General features: G+C 50.8%; 6 protein-coding genes across 6 annotated transcripts; 4 read left to right on the top strand and 2 right to left on the bottom strand.

The window, feature by feature from the left end:
* Positions 1–16: 16 nt before the first annotated feature.
* Positions 17–1058, top strand: CC1G_10823 (mitochondrial 37S ribosomal protein MRP4; the record flags this gene model as incomplete). The annotated part of the gene is made up of 2 exons (XM_001833706.2): positions 17–215; positions 269–1058. 2 exons carry the CDS (start codon positions 17–19, stop codon positions 994–996), a joined length of 927 nt encoding a protein of 308 aa, XP_001833758.1. The 3' UTR covers positions 997–1058.
* On the bottom strand, positions 1012–2933 carry CC1G_10822 (anthranilate synthase; the record flags this gene model as incomplete). Its single annotated transcript, XM_001833705.2, has 4 exons — positions 2759–2933; positions 2494–2707; positions 1706–2440; positions 1012–1652 (listed from the first exon to the last, which is right to left on the bottom strand). Exons 1-4 carry the CDS (start codon positions 2768–2770, stop codon positions 1012–1014), a joined length of 1602 nt encoding a protein of 533 aa, XP_001833757.2. The 5' UTR covers positions 2771–2933.
* A 173-nt stretch (positions 2934–3106) lies between these two features.
* CC1G_10821 (shq1) lies at positions 3107–4794 on the top strand (the record flags this gene model as incomplete). The annotated part of the gene is made up of 6 exons (XM_001833704.1): positions 3107–3181; positions 3241–3574; positions 3629–3866; positions 3923–4053; positions 4107–4560; positions 4656–4794. 6 exons carry the CDS (start codon positions 3107–3109, stop codon positions 4792–4794), a joined length of 1371 nt encoding a protein of 456 aa, XP_001833756.1.
* Positions 4795–8777: 3983 nt separating this feature from the next.
* CC1G_10820 (integral membrane protein) lies at positions 8778–11222 on the bottom strand (the record flags this gene model as incomplete). Its single annotated transcript, XM_001833703.2, has 12 exons — positions 8778–9038; positions 9655–9893; positions 9979–9990; positions 10059–10084; positions 10140–10170; positions 10220–10398; positions 10455–10576; positions 10629–10822; positions 10884–10898; positions 10951–11041; positions 11092–11124; positions 11172–11222. 12 exons carry the CDS (start codon positions 11220–11222, stop codon positions 8778–8780), a joined length of 1254 nt encoding a protein of 417 aa, XP_001833755.2.
* A 217-nt stretch (positions 11223–11439) lies between these two features.
* Positions 11440–14281, top strand: CC1G_10819 (hypothetical protein; the record flags this gene model as incomplete). The annotated part of the gene is made up of 4 exons (XM_001833702.2): positions 11440–11539; positions 11598–11876; positions 11927–12882; positions 13142–14281. 4 exons carry the CDS (start codon positions 11440–11442, stop codon positions 14279–14281), a joined length of 2475 nt encoding a protein of 824 aa, XP_001833754.2.
* A 546-nt stretch (positions 14282–14827) lies between these two features.
* On the top strand, positions 14828–17674 carry CC1G_10817 (hypothetical protein). Its single transcript, XM_001833700.2, has 5 exons — positions 14828–14987; positions 15803–15832; positions 16132–16163; positions 17046–17138; positions 17323–17674. Exons 1-5 carry the CDS (start codon positions 14942–14944, stop codon positions 17392–17394), a joined length of 273 nt encoding a protein of 90 aa, XP_001833752.2. The 5' UTR covers positions 14828–14941; the 3' UTR covers positions 17395–17674.
* The last annotated feature ends 1251 nt before the right edge of the window (positions 17675–18925 follow it).

The following is an 18925-nucleotide window of genomic DNA, read 5'->3' as shown; positions in this document are numbered from 1 at the left end:
CACGGCCTTGCTCCTCATGTCTCTTCCGTCTGCACTTCGACCCTCGCTCAAGGCGTCTGCCCGCTGCTCGTCGCGCGCCCTGGCGACGCCGCGCTCAGGAGCCCAATGGAAACGGTCAGTGTCCACAGCGACGGTCTCCAGTGACCAGAAGCGTCTCGAGACGCCCTCTGACTGGGACGAATTCCGTCAGAAGAAGGGCCAAACCAAAATGCTCAGTATGTCGTGGCTCCACTTCTCTTTCCCGACAACGACTAACCTATTTTCACAGTCGACATGATGTCGGAATACGGTTCTACACAGAACTCGTCCAATACGTTCCAGCTCCGAGACCAACTGCACAAGCCAGCGCGTCACGCTACCATTTCCGCTTTGCTTGCTGCTGGCGCGCACTTTGGCCACGCTTCAAGTCGCATGAACCCCAACTTTATGCCCTATGCATACGGAACGCGAGCGGGCATCACTATCATCGACTTGGACAGCACGTTACCCCTCCTCAGACGTGCTGCAAACGTCACTCGTGCGGTCGCTCGAGCAGGAGGTCAAATCTTGTTCATCGGCACCCGACCAGACCTTAAGCCCATCGTCCAGAAGGCAGCAGAGCGTGTAGGGCCAGAACAAGGCTACTACGTTGGAGACCGTTGGCTACCTGGCACCCTCACCAACCGACGAGAATTCTTCCGACCGGAACAGCTCGCTAATACCAACGTCATCCCCGACCTCGCCATCATCCTCAACCCCGTCCAAAATGCCAACGCCATTCGAGAATTCGCCGTCGAGAACGTCCCCACCATTGGTATCATCGACTCCAACGTTGACCCACGTCTGGTCATGTACCCCATCCCAGCGAACGACGAGAACACTCGGGCAGCAGAGCTTATTGGCGGTGTTTTGAGCATAGCAGCCCGCGAGGGTGTCGAACTTCGCGAGCAGGAGGACATGGCTCGACTCAAGCAGCAGCAAAAGAAGTTCCGACAGAGGACAAGCCGGTTCAAATAGACGTAGTAGTACACATTATCCTAATATCCCGCTATAATCCCTTATTCGACGTTTTGCGCTTTGTTCTGGATTCCGTGCCAGTAACCTGGAGGGAGGGCAGGTCAGTATATCGCCGACGAGAAACAACCAAAAGCACTTGCGTTCTGCCGCTTCCAATGCACGGACGTTTCCACCCAACTTGTTGACAGTCTCGATGAACTCATCTTCTTCAACACTATCGAAAACGATACCACCACCAGCCTGCAAGTACGCCACACCATTCTTGAACGTCATGGTACGAATCGCAATGCAGGTGTCCATGCAGTCGTTGGCGAAATCAAATCGGCCAACGGCACCGGCATAAACACCTCGCTTCTCCTTCTCGAGGGAAGAGATGATTTCAATCGCCTTGATCTTTGGAGCGCCCGATACAGTACCAGCAGGGAAGATGGATCGGAAGGCGTCAAACCGGGTCTTATCCTCACGAAGGATACCCGACACCTGGGACGTCAGATGGATAACATGGCTGAACTTCTCCACCTGCATGAGGTGGTCCACTTTGACCGTTTTGGGCTGACAGACACGATTGACGTCGTTCCGGGCCAAGTCAACCAACATGATGTGCTCCGCGCGGTCTTTCTCAGAATTGAGAAGGATGGCACCGAGTTTGGCGTCCTCTGAAACCGAGTATGAGCGACGATTTCATCAAGCCTGAAATGGATTAACTGACCTTCGGGGGTCTTGCCCCTCTTGATGGTTCCAGCGATGGCATGGTTATAGACCACGTTCTTCTCGACTTTGCAAAGAGTTTCGGGGCTGGCGCCGACGATCTGCATATCGCCAAGGTCGAGATAGAACATGTAAGGGGAAGGATTGACTTGGCGGAGTTGGCGGTAGACATTGAAGGGATGGAGGTTGGTGGGTCTGGCGAGACGTTGAGATGGCACGGCCTGAATGATATCTCCAGCGACGATATGCTTCTTGAGAGTAGTAACGAAACCTTCATAACCAGCCTTGCCAACGTTCGAGACACCCTCAGCACCAAGAGTAACAGGCGGCTGGGGAGGTTCTGGTGTGGTGGCCGAAAGGAGGACCTTGGCTAACCTCCTCGCCTTTGACACCGCAGTCTGGTAGGCGAACGAGAGGTTGGCTGCAGCAGTGTTCTTGGGGCTGAAGACGTGAGAAACGACCTTGAGGGTCTGGAAGATGTGGTCGTAGACGAGGAGGGTGTCGACGAGCATGAAGACGGCTTCTGGGATCTCGAGGATGTCTTTCAGCTCAGTCTTGGTCTTGGGCTCGAAATGTTGGATGCAGTCATAGGCGACATAACCGATGGCCCCACCTGTGAAGGTAGGGACTTCAGGGATCGAAACGTATTCATATAACGCGAGTTCCTTCTGCAGGGGAACCATGGGATCACCACTGATCTCCTCGTTAGGACCAGTCTTGATGACCTTGAAGGGGTCTGATCGTCGAGGTTAATATGACTCGACCGCACAAAGAAGTACTATAGCACACCTGCACCAATGAAACTGTATCGAGCAACGTTTTCCCCACCGTTGACTGATTCCAGCAAAAAGCTGTACTTTGAGTCTTTAGCAATGCGAAGGTAGGCCATGCATGGTGTGATAAGGTCGGCTGGGAGCTCGACGAAGACGGGGACACAGTTCCCCTTCTTTTCCGTCAGAATCAAGGACTCGACGGTGGAGAGAGGAGGGTATGCGGGAAGTTTCTACCATGAATTCAGTCAAATTGGTTCGAACTACTGTCCTGGAGGACATACCTGGGGATCCATGACTTGGTATACGCAAAGGAGGAATTTTCAAGCGGGGGTATTAATGTGAGGAGAGAATTGAGTCGTTAGCAAGTTTATAAGTCAGCCGAGGGGGGCAGATAAGGATTTTGGTGCTAGCCGCTAGGTTAACGGTCAACCAGATCGCCCTCGGCGAGTTTGAAAGGCGTCGAGGGATGTGAAGGAGTGCAGAATTCCATTGGCAGCGATTGGCGATCGACACCTGAAACGGATCGGAGTATCTCATTTTGATGGCGTCGAGGCCGACGATAATGAGCTCTTCGATGACCACATCGGCCGTCAAACGCGTCTTGCTGCTCACCATCATCAACAGCGGCCATGATCACACCTAGGTTCAGCTGCAGCCAGACAGAGACCGCGGTCGTCGTGTCGATGTACTGTCCATCAATTCGCGTATGTTGCCTTTTTAGCTCGAGATTGGATTAGCACTGAATGAGCAATGTTCAGAGTAGGCAGCAGACGTCGAGATCAACATCGACGAGACACTTTTAACGGTTCATGTGAACCCTTATTATCTTCGTCTCAACTTTCCTCACAGCGTTGTCGAGGATGACGCTTCATCTGCTCAATATGATCCCAGTTCAGGGTACTTGACTGTGACTCTGACCAAGGAACAAAAAGGACAACATTTTGAAGATCTCGACCTCCTCGCTAAACTCCTGGCACCCCGCCCTTCCAAAACAACGCCAACCATTGAAGTGCTCTCCTCAGAAACCAACGATGAACTCTCTTCAAAGCTGGATGGCCTCACGTTGGAAGGAAAGGAGAATTCAGTTTACGAACAAGGTAAGATTCATATCCGAATAGAAGGGAGCTCGTTTTGACAGTATGTATTTGTAGCACTCGAAAACGACTGGCAGATTCCCCAGCAGGTTCCAGAACCTCTACCAGAGCTCCACACAACAATAGAAAAACGCTATGGATTCCTTGACATGCATTCCGGTTACCTGCGGCATGTTGGCCACACGGAAAATGAAATTAACGAGCTTGGAGCCGATGCGGAGACCTGTCCTAAAGATGAACGACGGAAGATAAGGATCGAGCGCGAAGAAGCGAAATGGGACCCAGAATACTATATGTTCGTTGCCTTGGATTTTCCCCTCCATTCTATCCCTTACAAGCTTTGGAAAATAGGGCCGACTTTGCCGACGACGAAAATATCCAGGAACTCCTCCACTGGAAACATCCTTACACCATCGCCGAGGGTCCCTTTGAATATACCGAATCAGAAAATCTTGAAATCCTACGTCTGCCTCGGAAAGAATGTAAGTTTCCAATTCATCCACCCTTGGAGCCATCACATGAACGCCCAAACTAGACCTCGCCACTGCCCGCCAAACGCACGAACTTTATCTGACATTAGTCACCCTACTCTATGCATATGCATACGAATCCCGTACAAACCAGCTGGACCCCACGCCGGAGAGCGCATGGACAATATGCTCTCTTACCCCAGCTTTCTCGGCTCTGGACCCACCCACGTCCTCCGCTGACTGGAAAACACCAGCCAACGGCACCCATTTCACCAAAAACGAGTTAATCACCACCCTTGTTCCCTCATACAGGCGTGCTCTCGCTTACCCGCTTTACCGGTCTTTTGCACTGGCAGATAAATGCCGCATAGATACCGCTCAACTTTTGCTCAAAGGTAAAAGAACCGTAATGCGCTGTCTGTTGGACATGAAACGCATCCTTGATCATCACGAGGTCTACTATGTTTACAGCAAGATTTGGGTTGACGACTTTTGCGTTTGGGTTCAAGCTTATTCCAGGTGAGTGATTGAGCTTTCTCTTGCTTTGTCTCGCGTTTTATATCCGCGCGATCATTGTTTTTTTCGTGTACTGATTTGCTCTACTTGGATGTCAGTGACGATGTGCTGCTGGAATTGGGAAACTGCGTAAAGGATGCGAAAGTTGACAAGGATTTGATCGGATGGCACCTTGAAGAACTCGAAGCTGCCACTTTGGAGCAGCTCGAGCGGGAAAGTGACAGTGACGATGAGTGAGGACAGTGATTCGCTCGTATCACTTGGCCGATAGGCTGTCACAGCGCAACAAGAGTCCTCAAACCCCTAAAACCATTCCAGTAAAAGGAAGACTCTTTCTGCGTCCGCAGCTCTGTTGTAATAGAGTTAGGTCTTGCGTGACACTTCTAAAAATACGTGTATTTTTCTCCCCGGTTGGAAAGGTATCCTAAAGCACGTTGAATTTACGCCCGCGGGTCAACGGAGTACGCGCTGACGGCTTTCAGCTTTCTGTATGGAGTATGGCCATTCATCTCACCGGTTTCGCTATTTTAATTTCATGAACATGACATCAAGGGAGTCTTTGACACCAGCGCTGAAGGGATAGTGAATTGCCAATGCAATTGGTCGTTTTAATGGATGCATGCATCAGCGGCGAGTGTACGTGTACCCAGAATCGATTACTACTTTTCTCAGTTCCCAGATGCAGCGTGAGCGACGAAATTCACTGTCACGAGGAGATGATTTTCGTACTTGAAACTGGAAAACCCAATCACACTCAAACATCATCAACAGAGAGGGTAACCGAGGTAAGCCTCCACGGCGTCTGTCTTTCCTAAAACAGTTCAACCTTTCATCTATCAAACACTGTTGTTTTGGCATCGTCTCCTCAGGCCTTGCGATGTGTTTCATCGGGGTTCGCATGGGCGCTTAGATAGGTGTCGCCGCCACCACCGCGAGCGGCCGGGAAACGGTGATCGCTGTCGGAGCTCGGAGGTAGGGTCGGTATCTCCGGGATCAACGATGGCCATCATTTGCTTGGCGTGGCAGAGAAACCGCGACGATTGCAAATTCCATCTGCGTTCTCTCGCTCTTTCCTTCTTGCTATCGTTCTTAACAGAACGTACTCACGGAATAATGTCTCTAATACTCGGAAGCTGTATTCTCATAACATCTAGCTTACTGACCGCTAGAAGCCAGAACCTGAAACGCTTCGAAATCTACATTATTGCGAAGTTCTCTCACTGAAACGCGAAAGCTCCTGAGTCCTCCTTGGGAAACGGTGTGCCCAAAGTAGTTCATACCCCGGTCACATCCAGCTTCTCTTCCTCTACGGCGGCCACTCTGTGACAAGGAATGAAAAAGAACAAGAAGACTTAAAAGTACAGACTTCGATGCTCGCGTGGCCTCGCCTTCGAATTCTTCGGACAATGTCACGCCGCGGTCGGGATATTCTCGCTTGTTTGAAGGACGTTTACCTGGTGCTTCGAGTTATCTTCGTTCGTTCTGACTTTTTTGCTTGTGTCTCAGTTCGCCTGTATCCGCGCCTTCTGGATGTCCTGCGGCTTTGCGACGATATCTCGAGACCGAGTGTTGCTCGTCTTGAAGCCACCCATCGAGGCTATGGAAACGTATAATCCCGTCGCCCCGTGACGACCTTCACACAAACTAGGCTAGTCGTCATCCCTATCTGTCTACTATAATCCGACTGATTTGCGGCCAACCCTCAGGCGTACGATTTGAATGCGTCGCTACTTCAGTACTTACTGTTTAACCCACCTCAAAGGGAAAAACTATGGCGTTTTCAGCCTTCCTACGGTTCAAGCTCAAGTGCATTCGCTGACTTCGCTCCCTCTCGGACATTCCGATTCGTCCGTCTCCGAATTTATCGTCGAACCAACCAGATTTGGGGAGTAGAGAAGTTCTTCTCGTTTTCGTTGAAAAAGTGAATTCTTCGGAGTTTTGGTCTACTCACATAATTGCTTGACATCTTTCCGGGGAGCATTCAAACTCACTTACCAATTGACTAGTTGACTATTAGAATCAAGTGAACGAGGGCATTCTTTTCCTCCGGTAGCACCAACGTGATTGAAGCGGCTGAATGTCGCAGTCCGCCTTCGTCTTGCATTTCACTGACCTCATTTCGAGGTTGTAATAACGGTTCTGTGTTCGCCGCCCAATACCTCCGATAACCGACCGCATTTCAGATAATTCCGCCGTCTCTACTTAGCTGTCTGGGCCTCCAAGCCTCCAGGCTCCTGTCCAGCCACGAACACTTCAGTATGTATGTATGGACGTGTGTACTACAGCGTTCTTCACAATCCCAATTGCCTGGGACTGCGAAGGTCGCCCTCACCACAGAAACACGGGTGCAGAATTCAATTTACAAATTAATATTGATGAATTCAATGATGCTTGGCCTCGATCCTCGACGCCCATCGTTCGTCGAACTTTGCTGTGCAACGTGCAGCGATATCACGCCGTGGAGCCAATCCACGCCGTCGAGGGCTTATCGACAACGCGTCACGGCAAACGAGTCTGTACCGGGATGATACTTAATCGCTTAGGATGAAGTTCAACGCGGTCGACGTCGTGGACTCGGATAAGTATCTGGTGGTGGTGTCTTCGAAGTTCGAGAAACGGACGCCACTGTGAAATTCATTTACTTGACATGCCGTTTCTGAGATTTCTGATCTCGATTTCACAAAGTATGTATGTACTTCCCGCGAGCAGCGGTAGCCTCGAGGTATCGATGGTGGTTGCACTTCACGCGCACGGTTGTTCCGGCTTTCCGGAATCCTTAAACCTCGGCCTCCCTCCATACTTTTTTGGCTTTACGCTACTTTACGCGAACATCTATCTGCACCCGTACCACTTGCCCCTTCGTTCTTCGCCGTTCCCATCGCGTACGCTACGGTCACTCGCTGATTTTTACATACTTGTTGAATTGAAGGACGGGAAGGAACCCTTCAAAGGCCGCAGTTCAATTCGAATGCGCCAAAGACCTGGGAGAGGTCGTTTTTTAATTTCGGAACTTGACGGTGACGTCCCAGGCGAAAGCTATATTTACTGGGCGCCTATTTTTACCAGAAGCGAATTCGGATTAGCGTTGAGTATGTGTACACATGCACCCCGACACCGTATTGACAGGGCATCTTTTTTTCGATTTCCAATGTAATAATTAATTAACCTCCACTACTAGTAACTACCAGTCGCCGCTCCGAGATGGACCATTGGACAAACTCGAGATGGCCCCGGGTCTACACCAGGGGGTCTACAATAAACATATGCCATCTCTCCTGTATGTAAGGCTATGTAAGACCCTGCAAAAAACACCCAAACGTTCGTAAGTACTGCGTTTCACAATCGATCACGTATGCTGAAGAGTCCACAAAGAACGTTATTACCGCATGGGCAAAAGGATCTTCGAATCCTTGTATCACTGGCAAGCGTGCTGACAAGCTGTCAGCCCATGCCATGGAAGTGCTCTTCTCCGTATACTATATGTATGTTCCAGCCGGTACGCAGTACCGTACTACCGTACTTACTACTCAAGTAGACGATGCTGCGAGAAGCTTCTCCCGGTCTTACGAAGCTCTGTGTGTGCACCTCGACCGCATCGTAGAATTCCAAACCTTGGCCTAGGCCGAAATCACCTTCACGAAAACTTTGTATCGCGCACGGTCAAAACATTCTGCCAGCCGAAAGACCAACTTATGCTGTATGAACAAATTGCATTTGCAACGACGAGCACAGTAGCAAAAGCAAAATCTCTATGAGACCACTAATAGTACAACGATAACGGGGGGATACGATCGTGAAGAACTTGAAAGCAAGAAGGTAGATAGGTAGTTGAAGCTGATCATGAAGCAAAGCGGAGCGGCAAAGGTGGGATTACTAGGGAAGGAAAACCTATCCAGTCGTTTCGCGCATGTGCCGCAGCCCACTGAAAGCCCCGTCTGCAAGGAAAAAACGCGATCCAAAGGAATAGATAATACAAGGCGCATATAATAGCAAGGAGATCGTTCGTTCTGTCCTTCTATGTCATGCCATGCGAAATGAGAGGTGGAAGGTATGTGCGGTGTAGAAAGTGAAGCGGGTGAGGAGGACGGGGATTAAAAGGAGGTCGTAAAGCGTATCATAACGCGCAAGCAAAAAAAAAAAAAAAAAAACACCAGGCAACAAATCTTGCAAACCAAACCAAAACCAGAGAGAGACACCTCTAGATAATTAGACTCCTTCATCTAATCACGTCCAGAACTCGACTTGGCGACAGCCAAAGCAGCATGCTGTCCTTCCGGTACAACATCATACCCACCCTGTCCCAAATCAGCAGGGAGCGCCGCAGTTTCGTCGAGCGTGCTCGAGAGGAGACCTTCCCTCTCCTCTTCATCCCTGGCGCGGGCGGATGAGGGGCCAGCGGTGCCGCTTGGAGGAGCGGCGATGGCCTCTGGAGCGGGCATGGGGATGCAGGGTGGGGCGCGGACAAGGTTGTTGAAGAGGAACTAGAGGAGGGTGTTGTTAGCATTGTGCGCGGAATTGCGAGGCCAAAAAAAGAGGACGATTGCGGTATGCACGTTGCCGATGAACGGTATTCCATTCACCACGCTGAGTCGAGCCAGCGGATGGGAAACACCACGAGCGGTACGGAAAAGGGCATACGTGATCCCTTTACGGAATCCACAACGCACACCGCAACCCAAAGAAACCAGAGCCAAAGTACGAGACTCACCGTGCCATAACTGCAAGTACCCGCCGGTTATGGGAGAGCGAAAATTAAAAGAGACCGATGTCAGCACAGCTCAATCAGACGGGGAAACACGCGAGAGAACAAATGAAATGAAAGAGGCGAAATGAATGGTCATGGGTCTAAACGAGGCGACCAGAAAGGGAAAGAGGACCATGCCAAAGGGCCTGCAGATGATGAAACCCACCGGGGACGGATGTGGGGCAAAACCAAAAAGAGACAGAAAGAAATCACACTTACACAAGCAAAGCGAATCCCATAACTTGCAAGAACGAGGTTGGGACGACAAAAACTTCCCAGCCAAGACCCAAGCTGATAAGCCAGATGGCCAAAGTCCTGCAGGTATCCACCAGACTCCTGGCGGTGGCACTAACGTGTCTCGTAACGCTCAACCCGAAAAAGTTGAAGAGGGAGATACTGATAGCGATGGCGACACCAGACCACATGACGGAGGGGGTGGTGACCATTTGGCGCCATCCGCGTGCAAGGTCGAAGAAAGGGGATTTGGCGGCGACGGAAGGGATGGAGAGGATGGGGAAGAGGAGGAGGATGGAGATAGCGCCAAAGAGGCCTTCGTACCCGACGGCGACTAGGGGGGATACGGCGTATTTACCTGTGGTGACATTTGAGTCAACGTTTGAAACGCGCGTGGAAGGGGGGCAAGGCTTTGATGTGTGACGCGAGGAGACGTGACTTACCCATAATCTTCTCTGAAAAAGGAGATCGTCGATCAAGTGGTCAGAAAACATGACGGAAACAAAAGAGATGGCCTGCTCACCTTCAACGACAAACTGGGTGGCGGTGCTAAAGTCATTATAATTAGGACGGGGCCATTTCCGGATGGAAACAGGGCTCTCACAAAATCTGTGCAAATAGGACGAAGAAGACGCCTGAAACAGGGATTAGACGGTGAATGACAGTTCGGACGCTGGAACGCACCGAGGAGGACCGTGCTAACGTTTTCAGACTCGGAAGCCTTGACAGTCGGCATGGCGGCTCTGGCAGCGAGGGAGCGCAAGGCCGGAGGAGGGATGGCTTCTTGGACAACGTGTTTGACGAGAGAGCCACTATAGCCTACTAATGCGACTCCTGACATGACAATAAGAAGGGAAATCCATCTAGAATAGGGAGGGTATGAGCGGATCTAGCGATGGAGGGTTCTAAATAAACTGACTGATAAAGCCATAGACGGCGCCTGAGGAAGATCACGCTGAATACACCAACGAAGAGAACAAGAGCACCGCGTGTCATTTGATAAATTGAAACTGGCGTGTAGAGAAGGCCGATGTTCATTAACTGGGAGAATGAATTAGAAACTCGTGTGAGAGATAGGGTTAGACTCGATTACCGTCGTTCCCGTGAGATCGCAGGCGGCGGGGATCCAAAGCAAGAAGACCTTCCAGCCGTGGAGCTGCTGGGGCTTGTCATCGTCGTCCTTGGCGGTGAGGGGCGCTAGCTGGTTGTCGTCATCCTCGAGACGGACTGGAGAAAGCGGGCGCTTGTTCCTAGTCGCCAGCCAAGTGTAGATTACAGGCAAGAAGCCTATGGGGCCGCGAGGTCAAAAAGGGAAGGAATGGAACGAGTGTTGAGGTGGTTCACTGACAGAGCATTTCGCCGACTAGTTCGGTTAGCGAAGAGAGCAGTGTACTGGTGGGGAAAGAAGGACATACGAAACATCTGAAGGGTCTGCCATACGGGCTGTTCGTAGAGCACATGCTTTGAGGGGTCTGGGTCTGAACAGTTCTCGACGCATTGCATGTCCTTCAATGGAATAATTGAGTGACTGTGTGTGCGTCACAGGGTATTCGTACCTGCCACTTGGTCCATAACGAGTTTGTTGATCCCTGGGTTGGATTAGAATAAGTTTTATTTGAATTGGATGTTCGCTCACTGTAAGGATCATGCCCCCCAGGAGAAAGGGGATGTATAGGGAGGAAGGCATTGTTGTCGTTGGTGGGAGAGGAGTGAATTCCGAAAATGGAAGGAGAACCGGAGAGAGGCCGGGGTTGTGATGTGAGAGTGTCGCGGCGTCGGTTGCAGTCAGAAATCGAAGCTAGTCGGAAGTATGATTAGAGTTGAAGTGAGCTTCTTTACAATCCCAAGGGTTTTTATCCAGATGCGACGGGCGTTGTTTCCCTTGCCACCCTTCCCCCATAATAATGGTTCAACTCATCCTCTCCTCCACAAAGGGTAACCAGGGTGGCAAATACTTTCCCTACATTGGCTATCTTGGTCTCACTCCAGTCCGCGTCGAAGGCAGTATGTCTTCTCTCTCTCTCTTACACACCATCCTCGTCGTTGACCACACATAATACAGTCGTCCGCACAAAGCTAGACAGCGACCAGAAAACTCTCCCTTCCAAGTCCCTCACAATCTCCGTCCGCTGCTATGAGTCGCGTGTCGGTCGCGTAAACACCCTCCATTCCAACATCCTCGTCGACTACACTCAGACTCTATGGTCAAAGCCAGACGACGTCGACTATGAGAACGTCGGCGTCCTCGAGTACCCCTTTCGCATCTGGATACCGACCCAAACCCGTGGATTCAGCACTGCCGTCTTTGTCGACTATCGCTGCACATGGAGGGTCGAGGCCAGTGAGTATCATCCTCTATTATATTTGCTTATTTCTCTAATTTTTCTCTAGTTCTCAGTCATGCACCAATCACCGGCGTAGGCTTTCGCCAAGTACGCCACTTTGAACTCCCTCTGGTCCGCTACGACGTCCCAAGACCACTGAGACTCCCAGACTCACAGGACATCGTCCTCGACCACCAGACCTCAAAGCCAAAGGCTCCCCGTATACGCTACAGCCTCAGGATGCCTGCAGCACCAACCGGGCCACTGGACCTAGTGTCAATACCGTTGCACATGCAACCGCTGGACCATGGTGTGTCAATACGAAGCGCGAGCGTCATCATCGAGCGACGAATACAGTTACACGACCTGTCAGCTGCCAATACTCCCATGTTGTCCTCTTCCCCACCATCATCTTTGCCATCAACAGCTGCGAATCCTCCGCCAAACGTCTCGTCTTCCCCAGCACTGCCCAATCCTCAAAATTCTTATTTTCCCTCACAACATGATTCGCCACAGCCCCCGCACGCTTCTAGCTCCCATTACCATCACCAGCCCACATCTTCTACTTCATCCCTAACTTCATCCAATCCGACCATCACTCCAGAAACAGTATATCCCTCAAATGCTTCAGTAATGACCTATTCCTCAGAACACCCCCTTCTATCTTCATCAACCGATTACTCCTCGTCTTCTGCGGCTTCTTCGTCCCAGTCGGCCCATCACACCGGTTTCGCCTCTCAACCTCCCACACCAAACGGAGCACATGGTCAATCCTCGAGTCAGACACCATCAACGTCTTCCTCATACTCCTCACCCTTCTCCTTCACCAATAGCCTTCCTAGCAGGGATAGCACCAAAGTCGTCGTAAACCTTATCGTTGGCACCGAAACAGAAAATTTCACACGAGATTCCCGAGGTATTTGGAGCAAGACCCTAACTCTGCAATGGCCCGCGTCCAAATCTCACAGCCGCTGGGCAATTGGGGAAACCATTAACTCGGATCTGGTCTCTGTCAGATTCTTCGTGCGCGTAAAGGTAATGTCCAGATCTCACTGCCTTCCCCACTTGACCGGTCGCTTTTCATCATCAGATTATTCACCGCTTGTGTTCGTCGCGCGCCTTTTTGTCTGTCGCTAACGGCCTCGTGTCTGTGAATCGGACGGCCTTTTCCAGTGTGCTTCCTTCTGATCCGGTTCTCCCGTGCTTGACCTTCGTTTTTTTTCTCACTCCATCCCCACTTGCCAACCCGATCTCATCACTCACATTCATATTGGGTTTCTAGATCACGGTTTCCTCGCCATCCGGGGGTACAGATACGATCGAGCTAGCAGAAAAAGAACTTCTCGTCGTCTCCACCAACGAGTCGGAACGTCAGCTTGCGCTTGCCAAGTATGCTGAGCTTGCAGAGTCGTCTTCTGGAGCGGCCATTAGTTCAGAGTACATGGTTCGGTCTAAATCCAAGTCTCCTAGAAGGTTGAAGGATGGCAAGCTTCCGCCTGATCTCCCGCCTTCGCCTGCGTTGCCTCCTGGGAGTGGAGGCAGTAGGAAGCCCAAGACGCCTCGGAGGCCCCATACGAGTGCTGGACCGAGAGACAAGTCGAGTTTAGGCAAGAATTCGGGAGGGGTTGGGAGTACGTCGACTGTTGGTGTGGTTGAGCAGCATAGGAAGAGGAGGTCCGATCTTGGATGGGCCCATCCGAGTCTACATCCTAACCCCCAGAACCCAGATTACAACTCGTTATGGGACGGTTATGCGCGTGTCGAAACTTCAAAACCGTTACCTTCGCATTTTGGGAATCGGGATAAAATGAAGAGCTCGGAGAAGAAAGAGAAGGAGAAGAAGCCGGGGAGTAGTAGTGGGAGGTTGAGCAGTAATAGTTTCTGGGCTGTTACTGCTCCGCCGCTGAAGCCCAATTCGAGCGGGTCGAGGAGTTCGAGTTCGAGGGAGGACAAGGGGACGAGGAGTGCCGGTGCTGTGATGAGTACCGCCAGTACGAGTACGACGGGGAGCACTTCGAGTGCGTCGAGTAGTTTTAGCGGGGCTGGGGTTAGACATCGGTATGCTGGTGCTGCGAATGGCCAGGGGTATGATGGCGAGATTGGACTCTCGTATTCGTCGAGTGGGACGGATGAGGAGGAGGAGAGAAGGCGGAGGAGGTTTCAGCATCACCAACAGGGCAACGCGTTCCCGAGTTTATCCTCTTCACCGCCAACTTCCAACTCGTCCTTCCCGCCGTCAAGTTATCATCCAAGAGAAATGGGTGGTGGAAACATGCATGTGAGGGAGTGGGAGGAGGAGTTGGCGAGGATTGAGGAGAAGAGTCGGAAGGAGAGTGATGCAGCTGGGTTTGGGAGGATGAGGAAGAGGTCGTTGATGTCCGCTGTGAAGGGGTTTTTGTCGTCCGGGAATTCGTCTTCGTAGGTTCGTCGCCACCCTGGACCTTGGGGGACTTGGTGGCCAGCTGTGTGTCGTCGTCTTGCTCATTAACGGGACCGTGTTGCCTTTCTTTTGACGCTTATCTTCGTCGCCTCTCTTCGTCATTCGTCTTCATCGCCCTTTTGTTGTCATTGACATACACACTTTTTTGGGAGCATTCCTGCGTTTGGTGCTACATCCCTTACTGTACATTGTATTTTTTTTCTAGTAGTATCCTGTTGTTCAGACCTCCGGCTTCGCCATCCTGTATTATTATTCCTGTTGTACATGAGTTTACAGTAGCACTCTTTTTTTGTACATCCAAATTCATCTCTGAAGTTCGAACGCTTCAACCTCATCACCTTGCACTCGAACCTGTTATTGAGCCATCTTAACGCGCTGCTCTATATCCTCGAGAGCAGAACAGAACGGATTGAGCGCGGAGCGTGTGACACAAAACGCGTGCCCGGAGCCGAAATTGAATTCGACGTGTCGTCACTGGCCAATTGATGGGCGAGACAAGTTGTCCTCCAACGACCATCACCACCACCACCAGCAACCACCAGCGACCAACCACGCTAGCTCAACGACACGTCTAACGTTAAAAGACAAACGTTTAATCAAGAACTAGAGCAAGATTTCGTAATTCAGAACTAGAAAGACATAATGTCGTCGTTTCCTTGGGTTCGGTTTACGGGTATGACTGCTGTCTGTGAGTGTGTTTTCTTGCTTTTGGATTGGGAGGAGGAACTCATCGGGACTTTGCATCTCTGTTTCTCTCGTTTCATCGGTTTGGGGCGTGTTTTCGGCGCACCTACCGTCTCTTCTCGTCCTTGCGGTCCTCAAAATCACCGGCGAAATCAAATTCCATCACGAAACGCAACCTATCCAATCCATTCACCGGAAAACAACACAAACGACCGAAATGCCGTGCTATACATACACGCCTCTTGCTTCTCGCTGTGTACACCGCGGGTCAATCTCCTTTGGAATTGGGATTCCAACGTGAATGCGAACTTGGGTGCGGGAATGGAATGGGCTTTTCGGGTATCTCGCCATTGTGTCTATCCTGGGTCGTTTCATTGTTCCGACTTGGGCGACTTCGAATTCTAATGCACTGCTTTGGTGTGCGTATGGCCTCCGACCATTTACATCTCCTTTGCGCGTTACGCTTCATGGTCCCCATGCTTCTCTTCTTCTGTTTGAACACACCCGTGCATCGATGTTCTCCTATGGAACGCAATCGGCCAATACTCACCATTTCCATCACCCATCCCTATCACCACATCCGACTTCTTTCTGTGGGCATCGTACACATCCTTCTTCTGTGTATGCTCTTTCTGGACTCCGATACCTTGTGGTTCGATGTGGGTGTCCTCATCGGCATTCCGTTTTCTCTGGCATGCATTGGGACTCGGAAATTCCAAAACTTGGCGCTGGGGTTCTTGACCGGCTGGGTTTGCCTTTCGAACGTCCTTCTCTTCTTGACGCACCCATGCATACATGCGCTTATTGTCTAACGTGCAGTCATGGGAGTGGGCTACATCCTTATGAAAGGTTCGTTATGTTCGGAAATTGCAATAGCTTGAATGGGAGAAGCAGAGCAAAGCTTGCTGCTGCTGTTAGTGTGATGGTTGATGCCTATCCCTTGCTGCTATGACTGCTTCTGCCGATACTTGACTGTTTCCGGTGGATCCATCCATCTAGCTCTTGGTGGACTTTTAGCTCGCTTGTCGTCTGGGCATCGTGCTACCGACTACCAAGCAGTTTCGAGGCTAGCTCTATCAAGTTTGGAGTTGGGTTGGGATGCCGACTGACATGGAACATTTCTAACTTTTCCTTTTTTCTCTGAACAGTAACGACGCCGACCGAGGAGCAGCTGTACAATGTGAGTACCCACCCCCTTTCAGTTCCGTTCGATCTATGCGTTTTCTCTTCGTCTTCCAGACTCGCATATCGCTTTCTGGTTATATTGGTCGTGCTGTCCGTGTCGACAGGTGGTGACGCCATGGTGATCCATGATATAGTGGATCGACAATCTACTTGGACGGGAAGCCGAGTGCCGAAGGCTTCGCCCCCATAGGACCGGCGCAGTACCCAAAATACCCTTGCTTTGCATCGGTTAGAACTGGATGCCGTGCCCGTTTTCTATGCTTCTCGTTTCATCCTTTTCATTTTGCCACTTCTCTTCCTGTTTTCTTTGGAAATCGCGTCCTTCTTTGTGTTCTTCAGCGCCATTCGGCGCTTAATCCGTGCGCTGGAGCTCCGGGATGGATCCTGCTTCGCGCCCGGTCGAAGCAAGGACGACCATTTTCTTTCCTAGGAATCTCCGGGTACACTTATCCTCCTATTTAAGAGCAAGCGATTTCCACGGAATTCATGTGCTCTGTGACGTTCTGTGTTTGGAGGCAGCAATAGAAGTGCCCAGCTGCTGTTATTGGTTGCGTTGCAGTCACTTCTCTGGCTTCGCTTCACTTCTAATGCAACTGAGACACCGACGCCTATAGCTTCTTTGGCTTCTTTTCTGTGCTTTCGTGGAGGGGTGTTTCTTGGCAATTTTGTGTTTCCAGATTGTGACGCCGTGTGTCGGCGTTGTTTAAATCGTTTTATCGTGCTTCTTTTCGGCGCGTTCCATCGTTATCTGATTGCTGGGGTACAATTCAAGTTCCGGTGGATGCGACGGTGTGATGGCGCTTATGTTCTTTACGATTGCTTTTTCACCCTACTTGTTGGTTATTCCATTTCGCTGACGATTTTCTACCTGTGATAGCAAATGGCTCCTGATCTGAGACGCAAAGTGGATGCCGCTCGTGAAGCCCGTCTAGCTCGAGAAGCCGAAATGAAGAAACAAGTGAATGCCCAGGTAAGTGAACGTGTTTGCCTCTTTGTTTTCTAACTATAGTTCTTCCTCCTCTTCGCGTCCACCTCTCCCTTTTCGTACCACCCTCTTCACCTTGGCTTTTGTAACTCTTTGTTGCTTTGGATGTTCTTCTCTATTTCCGCGCTTCTCGCAGCAGAGAGACTAAACCTTGTGTCTCGTTTTGTAGATCAGCAATGACGAGAACCCGGAAGCGGCCAAGCCGATATGGGCTAGCCGACCGGGAGATCCAAAGCAATGAGGCGGCTATTGGGATGTCGACTCTGTTGCCCCTGTGGAAGTTATTGGTACCATCCAGTAGCGCGTTCGGCATGGTCTTCTGCCATAGGCCTCGTGAACGGGTTGGGAGTCTGGTCAACTCGTGCCCGTCATTCACTCACAATTGGAGAAAAACGGATATGGATTCGTAATCCCTTTTCTTTTTGCCTTGTTATGCTTCAGTCACCTGAGCTAGGTATCTTTTACCGTATTTCTTTTTGCTTGTACTATCTAGCCCGATAGTTGATTCTTTTTACTCTGGGGTTTGTGATTGACTGTTGAGGCGCCGATGAAGCGCTGAACAGCGGCTCTTGGCTGAGCCCTGAGGCCTCTCACGCAAGTCGCCGCATAACCATCTGGCATACCTGGCATCCCATCTCATCATTACCTCTACACGGCTTCCTTTATTCGGTGCGTTAATTGCCGATGTATTTCTCTGGCTCTGGGGCCTAACGTACTGATGAAATACGTCTGGTATAGATCTATATACGACTCTAATCCCTTTCTGGTATATGCTTGCTCCAGTGACAGGCTGTTGCGGCATCGATTCATCCATCCATCATCTTTTGTGCATTTTGGACTGTCATCTCGGCCGCCTGCCAGTACGCAGCACCGCAATGCGGTTAGAAGGACGGTTAAGATTCCCCAACTGGGCCTATTCTACTTCGCTTGATACGATATGTGCTGGCATAGTGTCCTCGATATCGCGACCAGGCCCTCTGGGCTTACTCTTACGGTCGGCCGCTTGGGATGGAAGAAGGGCTTCGTTGGCGCCATTTGGTTTAGGCTGATTTGCCTCGTGTATTCAGTGGGATCGCGTTTTGTTTTTTTATGGTCAAGCTTTACTAAAGCTTTTTAGACATTGTGTACTGTTTGGAGTTCGTGACTCCCAGCGGCGAGGGTGGACGTGATATCCGTTGTAACTGCAACAGCCTACTGGCTGTGGGTGAAGAGGCTTCTTGAACAACGAAGTCCCCGGATGACACGTTCTTAGGTGAGCTAGTCTCGGTCAGATTGCTTGCTGCTCGGATGGTCAGTAACTAATTGGTGACTGTCAGTGGCTCGTGACGTCTTCCCCGGCCTTCTGCTCCTAGTTCGTATCATAACCTGGAGCTGGGATTGACGTCTGCTTCCCCGACATGTTCGCCTGCGCGCCCGGTGAGCAAGAATCTAGAACAAGACGTGGGGGACGAGCCGATTGCGCTCTGCAGACACAGCAGGTGCCAGCGCCTCCTATCACTATCTGTTCAGTGGTAGAGATCGTTCCAGGTTTGTCGAACTTGGTAACGAAGGTGACTGGACTTTCCAGGCTCTTCCGAGTATCTAATCAGTGTTTGCAGAATGTAGAAGTTCTGGATGAGGTAGTCATTGTATATTTGCCTCGGACAGTGGTCATCTACAGATCAATCATACGCTCTTTCTCGCGGGGTCTGGGGGCTTCTTTGTATTGATAGAAGTGAGTGAGAGCTCTTTGTTGGTTCAACTACTTGGAAGGGCCTATTTCTGAACTGTGC

Source organism: Coprinopsis cinerea (genome assembly GCF_000182895.1).
Source record: "Coprinopsis cinerea okayama7#130 chromosome 2 map unlocalized cont3.2, whole genome shotgun sequence".
Lineage (NCBI taxonomy): Eukaryota > Fungi > Basidiomycota > Agaricomycetes > Agaricales > Psathyrellaceae > Coprinopsis > Coprinopsis cinerea.
Note: the sequence above shows the minus strand (reverse complement) of the source record. Positions and strands in the feature narration are given on the sequence as shown.